At 50.2% G+C, this 17,904-nt stretch overlaps 1 protein-coding gene across 6 annotated transcripts in view; it reads left to right on the forward strand.

Moving 5' to 3' along the window:
• Positions 1-471: 471 nt before the first annotated feature.
• SGSM1 (small G protein signaling modulator 1) overlaps positions 472-17,904 on the forward strand; it is a 91,891-nt gene continuing 74,458 nt past the window's right edge. For all 6 annotated transcript variants that reach the window (XM_047760514.1, XM_047760517.1, XM_047760515.1 and 3 more), the window contains exons 1-2: positions 472-565; positions 664-707. In XM_047760514.1, the coding sequence (XP_047616470.1) occupies positions 547-565; positions 664-707 (63 nt within the window). In that variant the 5' untranslated portion in view covers positions 472-546. The remainder of the gene's footprint in view (positions 566-663; positions 708-17,904) is intronic.

A 17,904-nucleotide genomic window follows, 5' to 3' on the forward strand; every position in this document is an offset into this window, starting at 1 on the left:
AGTACAGTTATCTTTAGTAGCTAGCCTTTTTTTCCCTAGGTGTGTGTTAAGCACTTTACATTCACTACTTCATTTAAGTCTCATGTCATTCCAATGAGGTGATCATATTATACCCACTTGAAAGACGAGAAAACTGAGGCTAGGAGCGCGTCACCATCTCCCACCTCTTCCGAGCCTGGCAACAGCAAACACTGAATAAACGGTGCTGTCTTTCCCAGCCCCTTAGAAGGCTAGTGGGCATGGTGCATGGGTGGTCCCTCAGGGAGGCGGACCTAGCGCGGGAGGCACGGGAGAAGAGGATGTGTGTCCGGCGGGGAGGAGCCTCCCTCACGGACCTAAGCCGCCAGCGCGGCTCTTCGGAGGGTGGGGCGGCTTTGGCGGGGCTGACGTAGGGCGCCTAGGCCGTCACTCGGCGCTTGCCCCGCCCAGCCGCGGCTGCTGCAGCTGAGCCCGCCTCGAGCGCCCGGGAGTCGCTGCTGCCGCCGCCGCCGCCGCCGCCTCCCCCGCCCCCCCCTCCTCCCCGGGACTCGGATCGCGCGCGCAGTCATGGCTTCGGGGCCGGCGGGTAAGGGGGCGCGGGGCGGGAGGGCTGCAAGAGAGCCGCCCCAGACCCCCGGCCTCCAGCACCCGGCTGACCGGCCACTCTCTTGTGTCGCCCCACAGAGGCGGAGACCCGACAGAGGCTGCTGCGCACTGTCAAGAAGGAGGTAGGTGCTGGGTGGGGGGCTTGACCCAAGGCGGGGGGCCGACGCACTCACCTGGGAAAGCATCTCCAATGGAGAGGTGGCCACCTTGGTGGTAGGGCTCACCTGGGTGGGTGCTTACTTCCTGCAGGCTGGAGGCAGGTGAGTATGGGGATGGGAGCCTGGGAGGGGGATCTGGATGTTTTTATGCTGTGTACACGGGCTTCTGCAGCGTGAGGGCCTTCCAGGTGAGGGGCACAGCTGAATGTGTCTGGGTAGGACCCCCTTTTGCAGCAGAGTATGTGAGTGGGTCTCACCAGGGTGAGAAAAGCATCTGGAGGCCTGGATGGGGCAGCGGGAGGACCAGACTTTAGGAGAGGGGAAAAATTCACTTTGGGAAAATAAGGCCTCCCACTCACCCTTCCCCTAAATTCTCAGCCCTTGGGGCCACCCCCAGAGAGGGAGAGTCCCCAGGTCCGTGGGTTACTCCATTTGTGGGCATCTTCCCATGCTCTCCTGGCAGGCAGGGTCCCCTGAACCCCCATCTCACGCCCCCAGGAGGGTGATATTCATTCGGGGTTCAGCTGCCCCTCAGTGCCTTCATTCTCCCTGGGATTAGATGGGAGCCCAGTCTAGCCTTCAGAGTTAATATCACGATTTCCCACAGAGCGGGAGAATCTATAGTGACGGGTGCCTGGGGAAGCATTTAGATGCTTGGACTGTGTGTGTGTTTGTGTGTGTATATACATGTACACATGCACATGCCTGTGTGGGTGAGGACACGTAGCTGTAAGTGCGTGTACCTGAGAATGCCTGTGCATCTGCCTAGAGATATCGAAATATATCTCTGTATGTACATGTATCTGTGTTTTTATCTGTTTTTGTGTTTATGATGTGTATCTGTGTGATGCAGGAACTGTGAATGAATAAGGCTGTGACTATGTGTGTGTATGTGCGCATGTGTGTATATCTCTGAGTATGTGACATGGGATGTGTGAGTCCCTCTGTGAAACAGTGAGGCCATGACTGTGTGTGTCTGCATGTGTGCATCATCCTCCTGTCACCCTGCTTACCCTGTATCTTTCCACCTTGGACCCCATCACTATTGACCCTGTATCAGCTCTGCATCCTGAGTGCTCAGTTCTGGACCAGAATGGCCGCAGACCTTGGGGGCTGGCCTGATCTTGTGCCTCTGTGTATGTCGGGGATGTCAGCATCTGGCAACAGTGCTGACCACCAAGAAGCCCCTCCCTGCATGGTGGCAGATAGCTACCCAGGGCAGCCTCAAGGCTGACACCTGTTGCTGCCCCTCCCCCTCAGGCAGAATGGGTGTGGGGGGGGGGCACTTCCTATTGTTATTTAAACAGCTCCAGGCAGGTTGCACATTCTAGCATTTCTGATTAAGGAGACATACAGAATACATGGAATCTCTCAGAAAGGCCCAGAATTTTTCAGCTCTGGCCTCGTAGAGACCCCTGTGGGGACCTGAAGAAAGATCTGTGTAGACCTTTTTTCTGTCAAAACCCACTGACTACAGTTTTCTGATGACTCTTTCAGGAGAGGGTATGTATAGACCCTCCAACCCCCAAAAAACCTTCAGGTTAAAAGCTTGCAGTCTTTTTATTCATTGTTTAATCAAACCTGTAATATCTGCTCCCCAAATGTTTTCACCTGGAATGGCTGTTTTGAGGAAATGGTTGGCTGATTCAGCTGTTGGGAGGCTACAGGCAGAAGAGCATGTGAGCCAGGCACCCTAGAGGGAGTGCTTCCTGGCTCTGGGCAGGGCTCTGGCTGGGTCCTGGTCCCAGCTCTGACATCCGCTCCCTTCATGCCCTGGACAAGTTCCTTCCCCTCTCAGGAACTCGGTTTCCATATCCGGAGGAGGAAGCATTGGTCCAGTGTCCTGGGAGGTCCTGTCTGTGACAGTCTAGTTTGGATTATTGGCCCAGCTATGGAACTGTATCCAGTCTCCTGGGAGCAACTGGGTTAGGGTCTGGGATGAACTTTCTGCCTGGCTCAAGGTGGAGGCCATCTCCTGGTCTCTTGGCATCCTGCTTGGTGCCTGAGGGTGGGGAAGGGAAGAACCTTGCAAGTTTGGGCAAAGAGCCTCAAGTGCCCATTTACCTCGACCTGCAACCAGAAGACAGGACTTACCATGCAAATTGATGGCTGTTTCTGAATTTTGCATTGCTTGGGGCACATTGTTTTAGTAGTTAGTGCTTCCAATTATCGGAGAATATGCTGTGCCATGTCCTGTGTGCACAGTAATTTTATGAGGTGAGGTTGTCTTCGTTTTAGAGGCAAGGAAACTGAGGCTCAGAGAGGAGGAATGAGTTCCTCAATAGCACACAACTCAGTAGAGACTTACCCTCTAGGCCTGTCTGACATCAGAGCCAGGCTCATACCCCCTGAATCACAAGCATGCCAATCCACATCTGCACACCACCACAGTCTCAGCATGTGTGGGTGGTATAATTTCCATTGTATAGGTGAAAAAACTGGCTTGGAGAAAGTAAATGATGTTTCAAGGGCACAGAACCAGTGAAGGAGAATAGTCTTCTTTCTGTGAGCCTCTTGTTCAGTGTGCCCCCCACCCCCACCCGGGCATGGTCACAAATCCATGCCCCCTCAAAGCAGACCTCCTCTCTCCTTCCCTTCCTCTGCCCACCTTTTTGGGGAGCATCTCCAGTGCAGGGGTTAGGAGAGCTCTGTGCCTGAAGAAAGCTGGCAGTCAAGTCAGGTGTTCCTTCTCTTCACCCTCTGGGTTCAGAGCCACATCCCTAGCTATCAGAGCCTCACCCAGAGGCACCTCCCTTCCTTCTTTCTGGAAGGGATGGCTTAACAATTGGTCTCTGTAGATTAGCCAGGCAAGTCTGCAAGCTTTGCCTGAGCCACTGAAGCCACGAAGGCCAGCAGAGGTTGTGGGACTGGAAGGGCCATCCCTTGGGGAGCCATTATGAGCTAGCTCCCTGTAGCGGGTCAGGAAGGAGCTTTGGGCTCAGCCAGAGCTGGGTTCAAATCCCAGTGCACTTATTTATTGTGGAGCATCTGTGTGTTAGGCTCTTTGGATACCACAGTGAACAAGATCAGCCCTGCCCTCTGGGTGCTAACATTCCAGTGGCCGGACCCTGACAGACATCCCGAGTGTAATTAAAGGCCTAATTGCAGGCTGCGAACTGAGGTCTGAAGGAGAGGGACGTGGCATCACAAGGACATAGAAAAGGGAGATGTAACTGAATGCAGGTGGCTCAGGAGGGCTTCCTGGAGGAAGTGACATTTAAGAAGATGTGTGGAGGATAAGTAGGCTTTTTAGATGCAGGTATGAGGTAGGTAGAGACAGAAGAAAACCGCACTGGTGGAGGGAACTGCATATGCAAAGACTTTGTAGCTGGAGGGGGCACCATGAATTTGAGGAATGAGAGGACTCAGAAATGGCTGGAAAACAGACAGAGAATGGTTCCATATGCAGAAGGGGGCAGAACAGGTGGTCCTATCCTAAAAGTAAGAGGAAAGGAGTGGGGAGGACATGAGGAATATGGAAAGAAGAGGGTGAAGCTGAAACTGATTGTCAATTGCACAATCTTGGACAAGCATCTGTCTTTACCTTCACAAGTGGCTGGGTTTCAGTTTATTCATAATGAGGGTGAAAATTACTCACCTGTCAGGATAAGCCATGTGAAAACACCCACCACCTTAGCCTAAGTTTCTCCAGGGCAGGAATCTTATTTTTGTCTCTCTCCCCAGTGCCACCCAGGGAAAGCTGGGGACAGTGTGGCCTCAGTATAATTGCATCCAGTTAAATCCAAATGACTCTATCTTGGCTTCCTTCACCCTTTCCTCCTTTTCCCTCCCTGCCTCCACCCCATAATTTTGTTTTGGTTCCCAGAGCAGCGGGGACTGGCTTCTCGTTGCCATGACGACTGCCTTTAAAGGAGCCAGCCATGTGACTGAGTTGATAACAGAAGCAAAGTGACTAACTGCCTTGTTTTCCTGCCTGGGGTTGGGCCTGGGAGGCCTCTTAATTGGGGGAGGAAGGCAGGGGGCTTGTGGGTGGGAATAGAGACCCCAGGAAGGAGGCAGGGGATGCAGTGGGTGCTGGAGAGGAACTGCGTTTAGCTCTCACACCAGAGCTGGTGTGAGGGCTGTCCTGGGGACCCTCCGTCACAGCAACTGAGCTGGGCTTGTCTGGGGAGCAAGCCTCCCCCACCTCTGCCCTCCCCCACAGTGGAAGACCTAGACAGGGGATGTGGATGGCTTGTGCTGAGAAAGTTGGAGGAAACAGAGGGAGACAGCTGATGTCACTACTGGCCTCCATGGTGTTGTCACTCTAACCCAGTGGCTCTTAATAAAGGAGGGGAAACAATTTTGCCTCCCAGGTGGGATTGCCAGATAACATACAGGTCACACAGTAGAATTCAAATTTCATATAAACAGTGAATAATTGTAAGTATATATTGCAAAATCTGGCAACTCTACCCCAGGGGACATTTGGCAACGTCTGGAGACATTTTTTGTTTGTTTGTTTGCTTTTTTGGGCCCCACCCGCAACATATGGAAGTTCCCAGGCTAGGGGTTGAATCAGAGCTACAGCCCGTTGGCCTACGCCATAGCCACAGCAATGCAGGATCCAAGCCACATCTGTGACCTATACCACAGCTCACAGCACGCCAGATCCTTAACTCACTGAGCAAGGCTAGGGATCAAATCCGCATTTTCATGGGTACCATTCTGGTTCGTTAACTCCTGAGCCACAAAGGGAACTCCTCGAGACTTTTTGGTTGTCATAGCTGGTGGTGCTGCTAGCATCTAGTGGGAAGGGACCAGGGATGCTGCCCAGAGTCCTTCAGAGCACAGGACAGCCCCCACCACAAGCAAGGATCGCACACAGAATAGCACTGCTGCACTGCATGTTCCCCAAATGCTGCCTCCTTCACCTCATGATAGCCCCGTTTCTGCACACCCCTGATTCACTGAGGGCAGAGGTACAGAGCTGCAAGCTTCAGCAGAGTTTCTGGAAGCAGACTTGGGGTCAGATATGTGTAGGGGAAGGAGACAAGGCAGGCAACAGCCATTAGTCCCAGCTGGTGCAGGGCTGTGGAGGCCAGACTGCAGCCCTTGCTCCATCAGATGGTGGAGCGCTCTAGAACATTTCGAAGCAGGGGAGGGTCTTGCTTGGAGTTGGAGTTCAGGAAGTTTCAGCTGACTGCAGGGGCCAGGATGGACCCTTTTTGACAGTTTTTTTAGAGGAAAACATCCTTCCTTCTTTCCTTCCTTCCACAGATATTTATTGAGCATCTACTAGGTGTTAGGCACTGTTTTAGGAACTTCAGATTGAGAAGTGAGCAAAGCAGCACCCTGCTCACGTGCTCTTGTGAAGCCTGTAGTGTAGTTGGGGGATAGATGGATAAATAATAAACATGTATTAGAAGCGACAGGTGCTGTAAAGAAATAAAGCTGGAAAGGTGGTGGAGAGGGTAGGAAGGGCCCTCCAGAGCGGATGCTCAGGGATCACCTCTCTGACAAGGTGATGTTGAACAGAGGGTCCCGCCTGGCAGACATCTGCAGAAAGGGTGTTCCTGACAGAGGGAACAGCATATGCAAAGGCCTTGAGTGGGAAGCTGGTTATCGAGGAGGCCAGTGATGTTGGAGCAGAGGGAAGAGGAGACGAGGTTATAGAAAGAGCAGGAGGCTGATGATGCAGGGCCTATGCCCCCCCCCCTTGGCCTTTACTCTGAGTGAAATCGGGAATGGGGCGGGGGAGGGACAGAAATGCATTCACCTCTGTTGTGGATGCAGGGCGGGCAGTGCATGAAGGGGACAAATGAGGATACGAAGTCCTTAGGCAAGGGCTAAAACTCCTGTCTTGTTCCTTCTGAGCTTTCCATTCTTGGGCTGGAAATCACAGCCCCACATTCCCCTGCTGGGCCAAGTAGAGGTTCCAAAAATGTGTGCTGATCGAATGAACGGAAGCAGGACTACTGGGTGGGATATTTTTGGGCCCTCTGATGCTCACAGGGTTGACTCAAATCAGTTTGTGTGTGTCGTGTTTTAGGGCTTAAGATGGCAGGAATTCTCATGAATAATGCAGCCATATCCGCCCGCACACAATCCATTTTGATGCTTTTTTCAGATCTCTGGCGACAGGACTTCCAGGAGCTTTTGATAGTGATGGGCTCGGGTTTGATGTGAGGCGGGTGGCGGGAGGGACCTGGCTTTCTTTGCTTAGCTTTGTCCTGTGCAGTCTGCTGGATCCCCCCTTGCAGTAACCTTCTGAGGGTCCCTGGGAGAGGGTGGTAGCATTTGCTGCTGGTTGGCAGGTGGGGCAGGGCATTTCTGTCACCCCACTGGGCCCACAGTTGTTGGCTGAAGACCCCAGGATAGGAAGTGAGGATACTCGAGTCCCTGTCCCAACACTGCCCCTAACAACCTGTGGCCTCCTGGCTGGGGGTCCTTTCTCCTGTCTTGTTCTCCTGCTTTCTAAGTGGACAAGGATTCTAAGAACCTCAAACCATCTCACTTGGCTGGCATCACTTTCCCAAAGCCAAGGCTTCCCCCGTATTTTCTCTGCTCTGACTTTGCCAAGTCTGTATTTGAGACTTATTAAAACTCAGCTGATAAGCCTTTTGAGGAGCCTTCACACAAGGAAAACAAAGTCTCAATGAAAGCCATTAGAATGGGATAGGGTTTTTTTTTTTTTTTTTTTTTAAACAACGTTTCTTGGGCATTTTATTTGGCTGACCTCATTTAATTATCTCAGTCCCCCACAAGTGGATACAACGTTCTCCATTGCAGAGAAGGATACTGAGGCACAGAGTTGGCAGATAACTCGCTTATGGTCACGGAGATTGTCAGTGGTACAGCTTGGGGGCCTGGTTCCAGAATCCTGCTCTGGAGCCAAAACCAATGACTCACATGTGCTTATGAGAGCGTGGAGTTGGGGGAAAGGCCAAGCTTTAGAACCAGACAGCCTTGAGTTCAGGTCATAGCCCTGACGTTTAAGAGCTGTAGGAACCTCTCTGGCTTGAGTTTCCTCATGAATCAGACACCAGGGCATCTGTAATCTACAGTCCAGCAGTGCTGTTATCACGCAGGACAGTATTTGTGGAAGGGCCAGGCACAGTACTTGGCTTCTCCAGTAAGAGCAAGATGGAACTCATTCACAGAAGGACATTTTGCTGCCCCCTCTGGTCACACTGAATTTGCAGATGCCCTCAACATGGGATCTTGCTCTCCCTGGGTAAGCCCAGCTGTGGGTGCCAGGGCCACAGGAGCAGAGCATAGTCTGGGAAGAGGTGTGTTGGAGGCTCCAGAGGGACTGAGCCCCTGCGGGGGGAGTCGGGAAGGCTGAGTCTTGACTGACTGCAGCACCACACAGGGGTGAGCAGCTGGAGCTTCGCTCTGGGTCTGGCTGCTCATCAACCCCTGTGGAGATAATCCCAGAGCTTCAGGAAGGCAGAAACCCTCATAAGCCTGCTGACCCTGCCACTTAGCTGCTGTGAGCCTCTGGGTGAGGTGGCCAGGAGGGCTGAACTCCAATGGGGGGTGAAATTTTCTTTCTTTTAGTAGTATAGGAAGATAGGAGATGGATAGACCTTTGTGCTTTTTCTTCACAAAATCTTGAAGAAATTCAAATTCTGGGTTCTGTAAAGGACAGTAACATGTTCTGTTACAGTAGACCCTGTCCAAAAATCAGATAACTAAAGCCCCAAGAGATCAAGGGCCTTGGTGATACCTGGGGGATTGAATGACTTTTCCTCTAATTATTGTTATTTAGTGAAATAGGTTGAAATAGAAAGTTAGAATTAGAGCAACTGTCATTTCTTTTTTTGTTGTTATTTTGTTCTTTTAGGAAATAAAGACATCTTTACCACTACCATTTGTTATTATTTTTTGCTTTTTAGGACTGCACCTGCGGCATATGGAGGTTCCCAGGCTAGGGGTCGAATCAGAGCTACAGCTATTGGCCTATACCACAGCCCAGCAACACGGGATCTGAGCTGCATCTGCGAACTACACCACAGCTCACAGCAATGCCGGATCCCCTCTACCCACTGAGCAAGGCCAGGGATTGAACCCAAATCCTCATGGATACTAGTTGGATTCGTTTCCACTGCACCACGATGGGAACTCTACCACTACCATTTATTAAATACTACTCTAACTGCTTTACTCTGTCTCATTTAATCCACAAAGCAATCTTCCTACAGAGTAGGTGAAGATAACAATTCCTCTTTACTAATGAGGAAATTGAAGCTCAGGGAAGTTAAGAAACCACACTAAGATCACACAGCTGAGAAGCAGCAGGGCAGGATATTTTAGCCAGCTCCATCCATTTCAAGTTGGGTATAACTTGCTAGCAAAACTAGTTAAAAATAATAAGTAATATATAAGTATAAAGTAGAAAAGGAGAGGCTAAGTAAGAAATGAGTCTGTTGAGGCCTTCTTTTGTGATACAGTGGGTTAAGGATCTGGCATTGTCACTGTGGTGGCTTAGGTCACTGCTGTGGCATGGGTTTGGTCTCTGGCCTAGGAGTTTTCATGTGCCATGGCTGTGGCCAAAAGAGGATAGGAAGGGAGGGAGGGAGGAAGGAAGGAAGGGAGGGAGGAAGGAAGGAAGGAAGGAATCTATTGGTTCAAAGGTTTGGGAAGCTTGGAATGACCACCTTCAGGTACAGCTGTATCCAGGGCTTCCAATGATATCATCAGGATCCTGTCTCTTTCTGTCTCTCTTTATGGGGAGGTAGAGAATTAATTGCCCAGCCACTCTTCAGGACACAGTCTGCCAGCTTGGCATCAACAGAAACAGAGTTTCCCCTTCCCCATGCTTCTAGCCTGGGTCACATGCTCCTTTTGCACCATTGGCTGTGAGACAGATTTCTCTGATTGGTCAAGCCTGGAAGAGCAAAGTATGGAGTCAGCCCTGTGAGAGTAAGGGAGGTGACCCAGAGGAGAGTCGAGGTGAAATGACCAGATGGAGAAGGAAACCAGGTCACAGATGTCCACCTTGACAGCCTGAGGGTGCTGCATTTGGAGCTCAGCCCCTAGGTGGCTATTCTGGAGCTCTCTGCCCAGCTGTGATCCCAAGTGCTGCCTGTGTGCCCCATGTCTGCTGGATGAGGGATGTCAATGTGCAAAACTCTGAATTGTGCAGACACTTTGTATTTTGCACACTTTGTACATACAGCTGCGAAGAGAGTATTCTGTTATCCTCAGGATCTGGAAGGGATATACCTCCAAGATACCCGAATATGGTTCAGAACCACCCTGTCAGATGCTGGGGTATAAAGATGAATATAGTACAGTTTCCCAACCTCCACATGCTCAGAAATGAAGTGGTGCCTCCTGCTTTCTAACCCAGTGAGCCCTCTAATAACAATAGTGACAACTTCTAATCATAATTAGTGTCTTTGGGCACCTACTGTATTTCATTCCTGTACTGTCCAATGTGAACTGCTAGTCATGTGTTTATATTGACATTTAAATGAAATTAAATTAAATTTAAAATACTGTTCCTCAACTACAATACACGTTTCAAGTGCTCAGTAGCCCCATGTTACTAGTGATACCATATTGGACAATGCAAGAATAGAGCATTTCCAGGAAGTTCTATCATGTTCTAAACATGCTAAGTGCTTTATATCCATCAACATATTTAATTTAAAAAAAAGAAAGACCTGGAGTTCCCGTCGGGCGCAGTGGTTAACGAATCCGACTAGGAAGCATGAGGTTGTGGGTTCCATCCCTGCCCTTGCTTAGTGAGTTAACGATCCGGCGTTGCCGTGAGCTGCGGTGTAGGTTGCAGACGTGGCTCGGATCCCGCGTTGCTGTAGCTCTGGCGTAGGCTGGTGGCTACAGCTCTGATTAGACTCCTAGCCTGGGAACCTCCATATGCCGCAGGAGCGGCCCAAGAAATAGCAAAAAGACAAAAAAAAAAAAAGAAAGAAAGACCTTCGGAGTTCCCTTCATGGCTCAGCAGTTAATGAACCTGACTGGCATATCCGGGAGGACACAGGTTTGATCCCTGGCTGCGTTCAGCGGTTTAAGGATCCAGCATTGCCGTGAGCTGTGGTGTAGGTCGCAGACTCCACTCGGATCCTGCGTTGCTATGGCTGTGACGTAGGCCGGCAGCTGTAGCTCTGATTATACCCCTAGCCTGGGAACCTCTATATGCTGCAGGTGTGGCCCTAAAAAGCAAAATAAATAAATAAATAATGAAAATAAAAAAGAAAGACCTCAGAGGTGTGTGCGTGTGGGGAAGGTCTTGTTTATTATCCCACTTTACAGATGGGTAAACCGAGGCATAGCAGAAGTGAAGTGACTTGCCCAAGGTCACAGAGCTGGTAAGAATTAAGATTTTAACCCAGCCCTTCAACACAGTATCCTGCTTTTCCTTCTCAGGTTAGCTGGAGGTGGTTAGTCCTTTTATGGTTCAGCCTGTGCGTGTTTTAAGCAACCATCTGGGAATTCTGTTTCCTACTTTCCTGCAGCCACCCAGACCCCTGAAATTTGGGCAACCTTCCAGAGACTCTCGGCACCCTTCAGAGGCCGCATGTGCCTTCCTCACCTGTGAGGCCTGTGGGTCTGTGGAGACTAGGCATGTTGCCAGGGGAGCCACCACCCGTGGTGGGCAGAGCACTGGGAGAAAGCTGGAGGGTGTCTGGGGTGTGGACTGGGAATGTAACACACGCAGGCCCTTCTCTCTGGGCATGGGGGCTGGCCGGGGGACTGCCTTCTCTGCTCTACTGTCTCCATCAGTGGCTGTGTGTGGCAGTGTTGGCCAGAGGAGCCTTTTCGCCAAGATGTCCCTAGTGAATGCTCTGGAATCAGGCACGGGAGAGGCTCCTTGTCAAGGGGTGTCTGGGGTACCTGTGCAGGGCGGTAAGGATGGGCTTCTTGGTAAGAACCCCGTTTTCGGCCGCAGAACACCTTTCCTTCCAGGCCTTAGCAGTCTGGCCAGTCCTCCTGCTCTTAGGAAACAATGCCTGGTGCCTATTTATAGCACCTCAGTAAACTATTAACTGGGGCTGGGCTGGCAGCAGCCCGCAAGAGGCAGTTGCTTCTGCAAGCGCCACAGCTAGGTTTAGGGTGGTTAAGAGAGAGGAAGCTGAGGGAGGGATTTTCTAACATCCTGAAGATCCACATGCCACTGCCTTACTTATTTTTTATCCCCTCACTTCCAAAGGCACCCCGGTGCCTTTGCCTTCCTTACATGGGTGGACGTGGAGGGCAAGATGGAAGGATGTGGGCAAGGGGGTGAGGGCTGGTCAGTCTTGGAACTGCAGGTGAGAGGAGTCCAGAAAAGGGAGCTTTGATCCATTCCCGGTGATTGCTGAGGACCTCTAGTGCCGGACATCTTCAGACCCCTGCTCTGTGAGGCCCTGAAGCCCCTGCAGGCCAAACGGGCTGAAGGCCAGGGAGTGCCTTTGGCAGAGACCCTTAGCCTATTTACCCAAGAGCTAGGACCCCTGCCAACATCCTCTATGAGTAGCAGAGTGAGGAAAGGACATTAAAAAAAAATTAGGCTTTATTTTCTAGAGCAGTTTTAGGTTCACAGTAAAAATTAAGTAGAAAGTACAGAGATTTACCTTTCACACCCCACCGCCACACATGCATAGTCTTCCCCACTATGGAACCCCCCCAACCAGAGTGTTACAGTAGATGAACCTACATTGTCACATCATTATCTACCAAAGTCCCTAGTTTACATTAGGGTTCACGTTCTGTGGGTTTGGACAAATGCTTAAGGATATGCATCCACCATTAGAGTATCACACAGAATAGTTCACTGCCCTAAAATTCCTCTGAGCTCTGCCTCTTCACCCCTCCCTCCCCCCAACCCCTGGCAACCACCAATCTTTTTACTGTCTCTGTAGTTTTGCTTTTTCCAAAATGTCTTACAGTTGGAGTTGTACAGTATGTAGCTGTTTCAGATTGGCTTCTTTCATTTAGTATAAGCGTTTCAGCTTGGGCATTTCTTTGGGGGACTATGAGTCTCCTTCAGGAACCAATATGTGGCACAAAGAGGGAGCTAGGAGGCACTGGGCAAGCTGGGAGAGGTGTGTGATGAAAGATGGTGGCTTGGGCAGAGGTGAAGCTGGCAGGTGCTGCTGGACCCAGGCTATGACCATGCCATTGGGCTGCCCTGGACTGAGGGACCAGATGTGTTGGCTACCTGGCTGCTGGGGTCCCCACCATGAGTGACATGGGACGCCGGAGCAGGAGCCCTTGATTCAGATCCCAGCCTCTTTACAGGCCAGGTAATTTTGTCCTCCCAGCTCCTCTGTTTCATTAGAAAAATGGGAGTAATAGTGATGATACCTGTATCATTGCTCATCTTTGGGCTCAGCACTTATCGAGCTTGTGAGAAACATCCTTAGGTGTCTGTCAAATGAATGAATGTACCTAGTATGTACCAGGCTTGGTGCAGGACAGACAGGGGTTTGAATCCCTGCCCTTCTATTTGAAAACCTTGTGCGCTTGGGAAGTCATTTAATCTAATTGAGACTCAGTTTTCTCAACTACAAAAGGGGGAGGGTAATTGTACCCATTTCTCCAAATTACCACGAACATTGAATGAGATAAGCACCCTAAACACAGTGAGCACTTTGTAAATAAATGCTAGTTATTCTTACATAAAACAAACATGTAAAGCACTTACTATGTGGCTGCTGTTCAATTGCTTTATATTGGGTTGTCGGAGCCATTTATATATGTTTTGGACGTCAACCCTTTATCAGTCATATCACTCAAAAATACTTTCTATTATTCCATAGGTTGTCTTTTCATTTTGTTGATGGTTTCCCTTCCTGTCAAGAGCCTTTAATTAGGTCCCATTGGTTTATTTTTGCTTTTATTTCTTTTGCCTTAGGAGACAGATCCAAAAAATATTACTATGACATGTATTATCTTGTGCCTGTGAGGCAACAGTTATGTCTAATGCAAATACTAATATAATACTAATACAAATATCACCCATTTTATGAATGGGATTGCTGAGGCTCAGAAGGGACACGATTTGCACTAGATCCTGCGTGCACAAGCTGGGTTCTGAATTCTGGAAATCTGATTCCAGAGCCCAGTGCTCATGGCTGTATAATGGGCGTTACTCTAGGAGCTGGGAGAAGGGGGGATCATGTCAACTTTGAGAGGGTCTCAGGAAGGAGTGAGGAGGTCATGTTCCCTGACTCTGGAGCATTGCGTGGTTTTTCCAGAGCTGGAGATGGAGGTAGGAGTGGGTGGGGATGTCAGGTGTAGGGGACTGCAGCAGTGAAGGTCAGGTGGTGGGAGTCACGGGGCCATACAAAAGGAACGCACTGAGAAGGGACAGGATTTGAACAGGAAAGGAAAGTGGGGCCACCTCATGGGAACAGTCACAGCTTGTGGGGCGGTACCATCCAGCCCCTATGTCTGCTTGTGTCTGTGCTTTGGAACTTCCCCCCCAGATTCCTGTCCCCTCCTCCTCCCCTGCCCATCAGCCCAGTTCCAGCCCCTCCCAACTCTTACCTCCTCCTAGAACAAATTAAAAAATACAAAACTGCTGGCTAGTTTCATGTAGTGCTTTTCCCTGCCACACTGTCTGTAATCTGTTCCTCCTTTGAGCTCCAAGTCACCTCTGTAGGAGCAGTTACAGGAGGACACTTTTCCCCTCTGCTTTGGTGTTGGAGAATCCAAAGCCCAGAGTAGTTGTGCTTCAGAACTTGAACATCACCTCCTCCAGGAAGCCCTCCCTGACCTCCCCGGCCACCCTGTTTCCTTGGTATTTGTTCACTTAGAACCAGTTTCTTTCGCTGTGGAGAATTGATCTGTTTGTCATCATCTACCCGTTGTGCGATTTAATGTCTTTCCATCTCACTGGACTGTGACCTCCATGAGGACAGGGACTCTATCTCCTTGCCACCTGGTGCTGGACACATAGGAAGCGCTCTATGAATGCTGAGTGAATGAGCAACAGTTTCAGTTCATGTGATATGTGCTGGGAAGGCAGGTGTCAGTGGAACGTGAAAGAGGCACACTTATTCCCACTTGGAGTATAGAGAGTCCAGGAAAGCTCCTAGGAGAAGGTGACACCTGGGTGAAACCTGATTTGCAGGTAGCCAGCTAGAGCATGCGTGCAAGGGCTCCTGGCAGAAAGCATCATGTGGGCAAAGGCTCCAGGTAAGCCCATCATGTGGCCTTTGAGGACCTGCATCCAAGGGTCAGTGGTCCGAGGCAGGGCTGTGGTAATACTGGCCTTCTAAAGCATCTGCATCTTGTTCTTAGCATTTGGGGCCAGGGGATGCCTGCAGAGCAGCCCAGCCTGTTCTCTGCTCATCCCCCTTGCCCCAGTCATTGTCAAGGGGGCCTTTTAGTCACCCCCCTTTTCTCCCCACTTTCCCCACATGCTGAGCAGTATTTATGAAGTCACCTCGAAGGCCCTCCAGGAATCCTAATTTAATCATGAGTTTCTTGCATGTGTAAAGCTGCCTGGGGGTCTCCATCTCAGAAGCGGATGCTGCCTCATCATTATTCACCCACCTGCACCTCCAGGCACCTACCTTTTGAGACCCCAGCTGGAGTGGGGATGCTCGTAGGCCTCTGAGGGTGATGTTTATTTAGGGCTCCTGTGTGCCACAGGCACTGTGCTGGGTGCTTTAAACCAGGGGTCCCCAGAGGCCAATGTCATCGGTTTGTGTTTGCCTTTTACATTATGAAGGGTTGTAAAAACAAAAGAAACTCTATGAGTTAGACTGTAGGTGGCTTGAAAATGGGTTTGCCAGATTTAGCAAATAAAAATTCAGAATGCCCAATTAAATTTGAATTTCAGGGAAACAGTAATGTTTTAGTAAAAGTATGCATCATGCCCTATATGGGACATACTAAAAATATTTTTTTCTTATTTATCTGAAATTTAGATTTTCCTGGGCATCCTGTATTTTACCTGGCAGCCCCATCCCAAAGCGGAAATATTTGCTGTCTGACTCATTACGGAAGATGTTTGCCAACCCCAGCCTTACCCACTGAGCAAATGAGAGCAGGCATCAGACGAGCTTAGGACACTGCCTGGAACCCAGCTCAATAAGCCTTGGCTATTGATATTAGTGTTATTAATATAATCAGAGTGATTACCAAATGTGTATTGGACACCTACTGCTTGTCCAGACACTGTTCTAGCAAGTTAAGGTTTACTTCGGAGAGAGCAACAATAAAGGGATAAATAAGCCCATAGACACGTAGTGACGATCAGGCCATGATAAATTCTAAGGGACATGCATAAGGCTCTGTTTTAGGCAGGGTGGTTCTGAGTGCCATGCATGCTTTGTCTATGGAATCCTCACGTAGCAGCCCCGTGAGGTGGTACAGTGATCCCCATTTCACAGGTGAGGAAACTGAGGCTCAAGATCCCCCTGCTAATGGCAGAGCTGGACTTTGACCCGGGCCTAGTGGCTCCCAAGCCCATGTTACTCACGTCACTAAAGTGCCTCCCTTTATATGGTGCCAACTGTGTGCTGGGACCCATTTGAGGCCCCTACCTGTATTTTCCACAATCCTATTTTCCGTAAGCCCTGCGTACCGGCCATGTGATTCCTATCGAGGCTTAGAGGGGGTGAACACAGCACAGTGTAGAGAGAGGTAGGGGGAGGTCTCGAGTTGATTTGGAACCTGGCAGCATTCAAGGTGGGCAACAGGAGGGTATCCGGGTGTGGGCAGGTGGCAGGTGTGAGATGGTGAGAGTCACAGCAGGCCCGGGAGCGCCTTGGAGGCCCCCTTCTGGCTTTTTAAAAAGGTTGACCCAGATCTCCCTGCCTCCCTCCTGAGATTAATCCTCCTTTTATGCTGTTTAAATATTTGCAGGTGGAGGGCGGGCGGGAGGGCCGGCTGGAGGGCAGGACATGTTTCTGAGTGGTTACAGGGTGGGGGTGGAGGTGGGGTGAGCAGGTGCTGGGAGGCATGGCATGGAGGGGTGGGGCCAGGCCACAGACAGAGGAAGTTGGGGTTGGCAAATTGAGTGGGAGGGCCCCTTAGCAACTGCCCTTCACCTAACTAGCCTTCATCAAAGTCCACTGTGGGCCAAGCAGTAAACCCGACAGTCACTGTCATCTTGAGAGTCGCTAGTGCTTGTAGAGTCCCTACTATGTGCCATGTGCTGTCTCCACATAGAGACATTTATTCAAGCTTCACATTACCCCTGTGAGATGGGGGGGGGGGCTATGACCATCCACCCCATTTTACAGATGGAAAAGCTCGTCCAGCATCATGTGGATAGTGAGTAGCTAAGGATTTGACCCCAGGTCAGTGACTCCACCTCCCCAGCCCTTAGTCTCTCAGCCACCTCCCCACATACTGTCCTTAGAGCTGATAAGCTGGTTCCAGAAGGAAGGAGCTCCCCATCATTAGAGGAATGCAGGCAGATGTTGGAGGAGTCCTTAAGAGTGGAGCTGAAAAGGGATCAAAGCTTCCTGACCACTGTGATCTTTGAGGTCCCTCTGCCCCTGCAGATCCCAAGAGTGGGATGTGGTTGGCAGTCACGTCCAGGCAACCTGGGTCTCCTGACCCCTAGTTCAGTGCTTCTCCTTCCCCAAGTTGAGAGAGGCTGAGTAGTCCCCTCTCACAGGTTTCTCTGCATCTTGGGATTGCAGAGGGCCCGACCTGTGCCTGGACAGAGGTGGAGGCTGAGGGCCAGGTCAGGCTGTCGGACAGACCTGGGTTCAAGTCCTGGCTGTGTGACCTTCAGTATAGTTGTATAAACTTTCTGGGCCTCACTATTTATTCATTTTTAGAATTAGGATAATAATTCTTTTGTGAGGTCTGTTTTTTTTTTGGTTTGTTTGTTTGTTTTTGCAGCCACATCCATGGCATATGGAAATTCCCAAGCTAGGGGTCAAATCGAAGGTACAGGTGCTGGCCTATACCACAGCTCACGGCAATGCCAGATCCTTAACCCACTGAGAGAGGCCAGGGATTGAACCTGCATCCTCATGGATCTTAGTTGGGGTTTGTTAACCACTAAGCCACAAAGGGAACTCCCTTTGGTGAGGATTTAAATAAGGCATTTTGGACTGATACCTGGCACTTAGTAGGTGCTCTTAGTAAATATTTTCTTTTACCCTAAGAATAAAAGCAGAATGACAAAACAAAAGGAGAATAAGGAAAGCATTCGGTTCACAATGGCATGTGGCCTCTGCAGTGAAAGACAAAGTATTTACTAGGCCCTGGATCTGAATCCCACCCTTCTGCATGATGT

The sequence above is a fragment of the Phacochoerus africanus genome, chromosome 15 (genome assembly GCF_016906955.1).
Source record: "Phacochoerus africanus isolate WHEZ1 chromosome 15, ROS_Pafr_v1, whole genome shotgun sequence".
NCBI classification, from domain to species: Eukaryota; Metazoa; Chordata; class Mammalia; order Artiodactyla; family Suidae; genus Phacochoerus; species Phacochoerus africanus.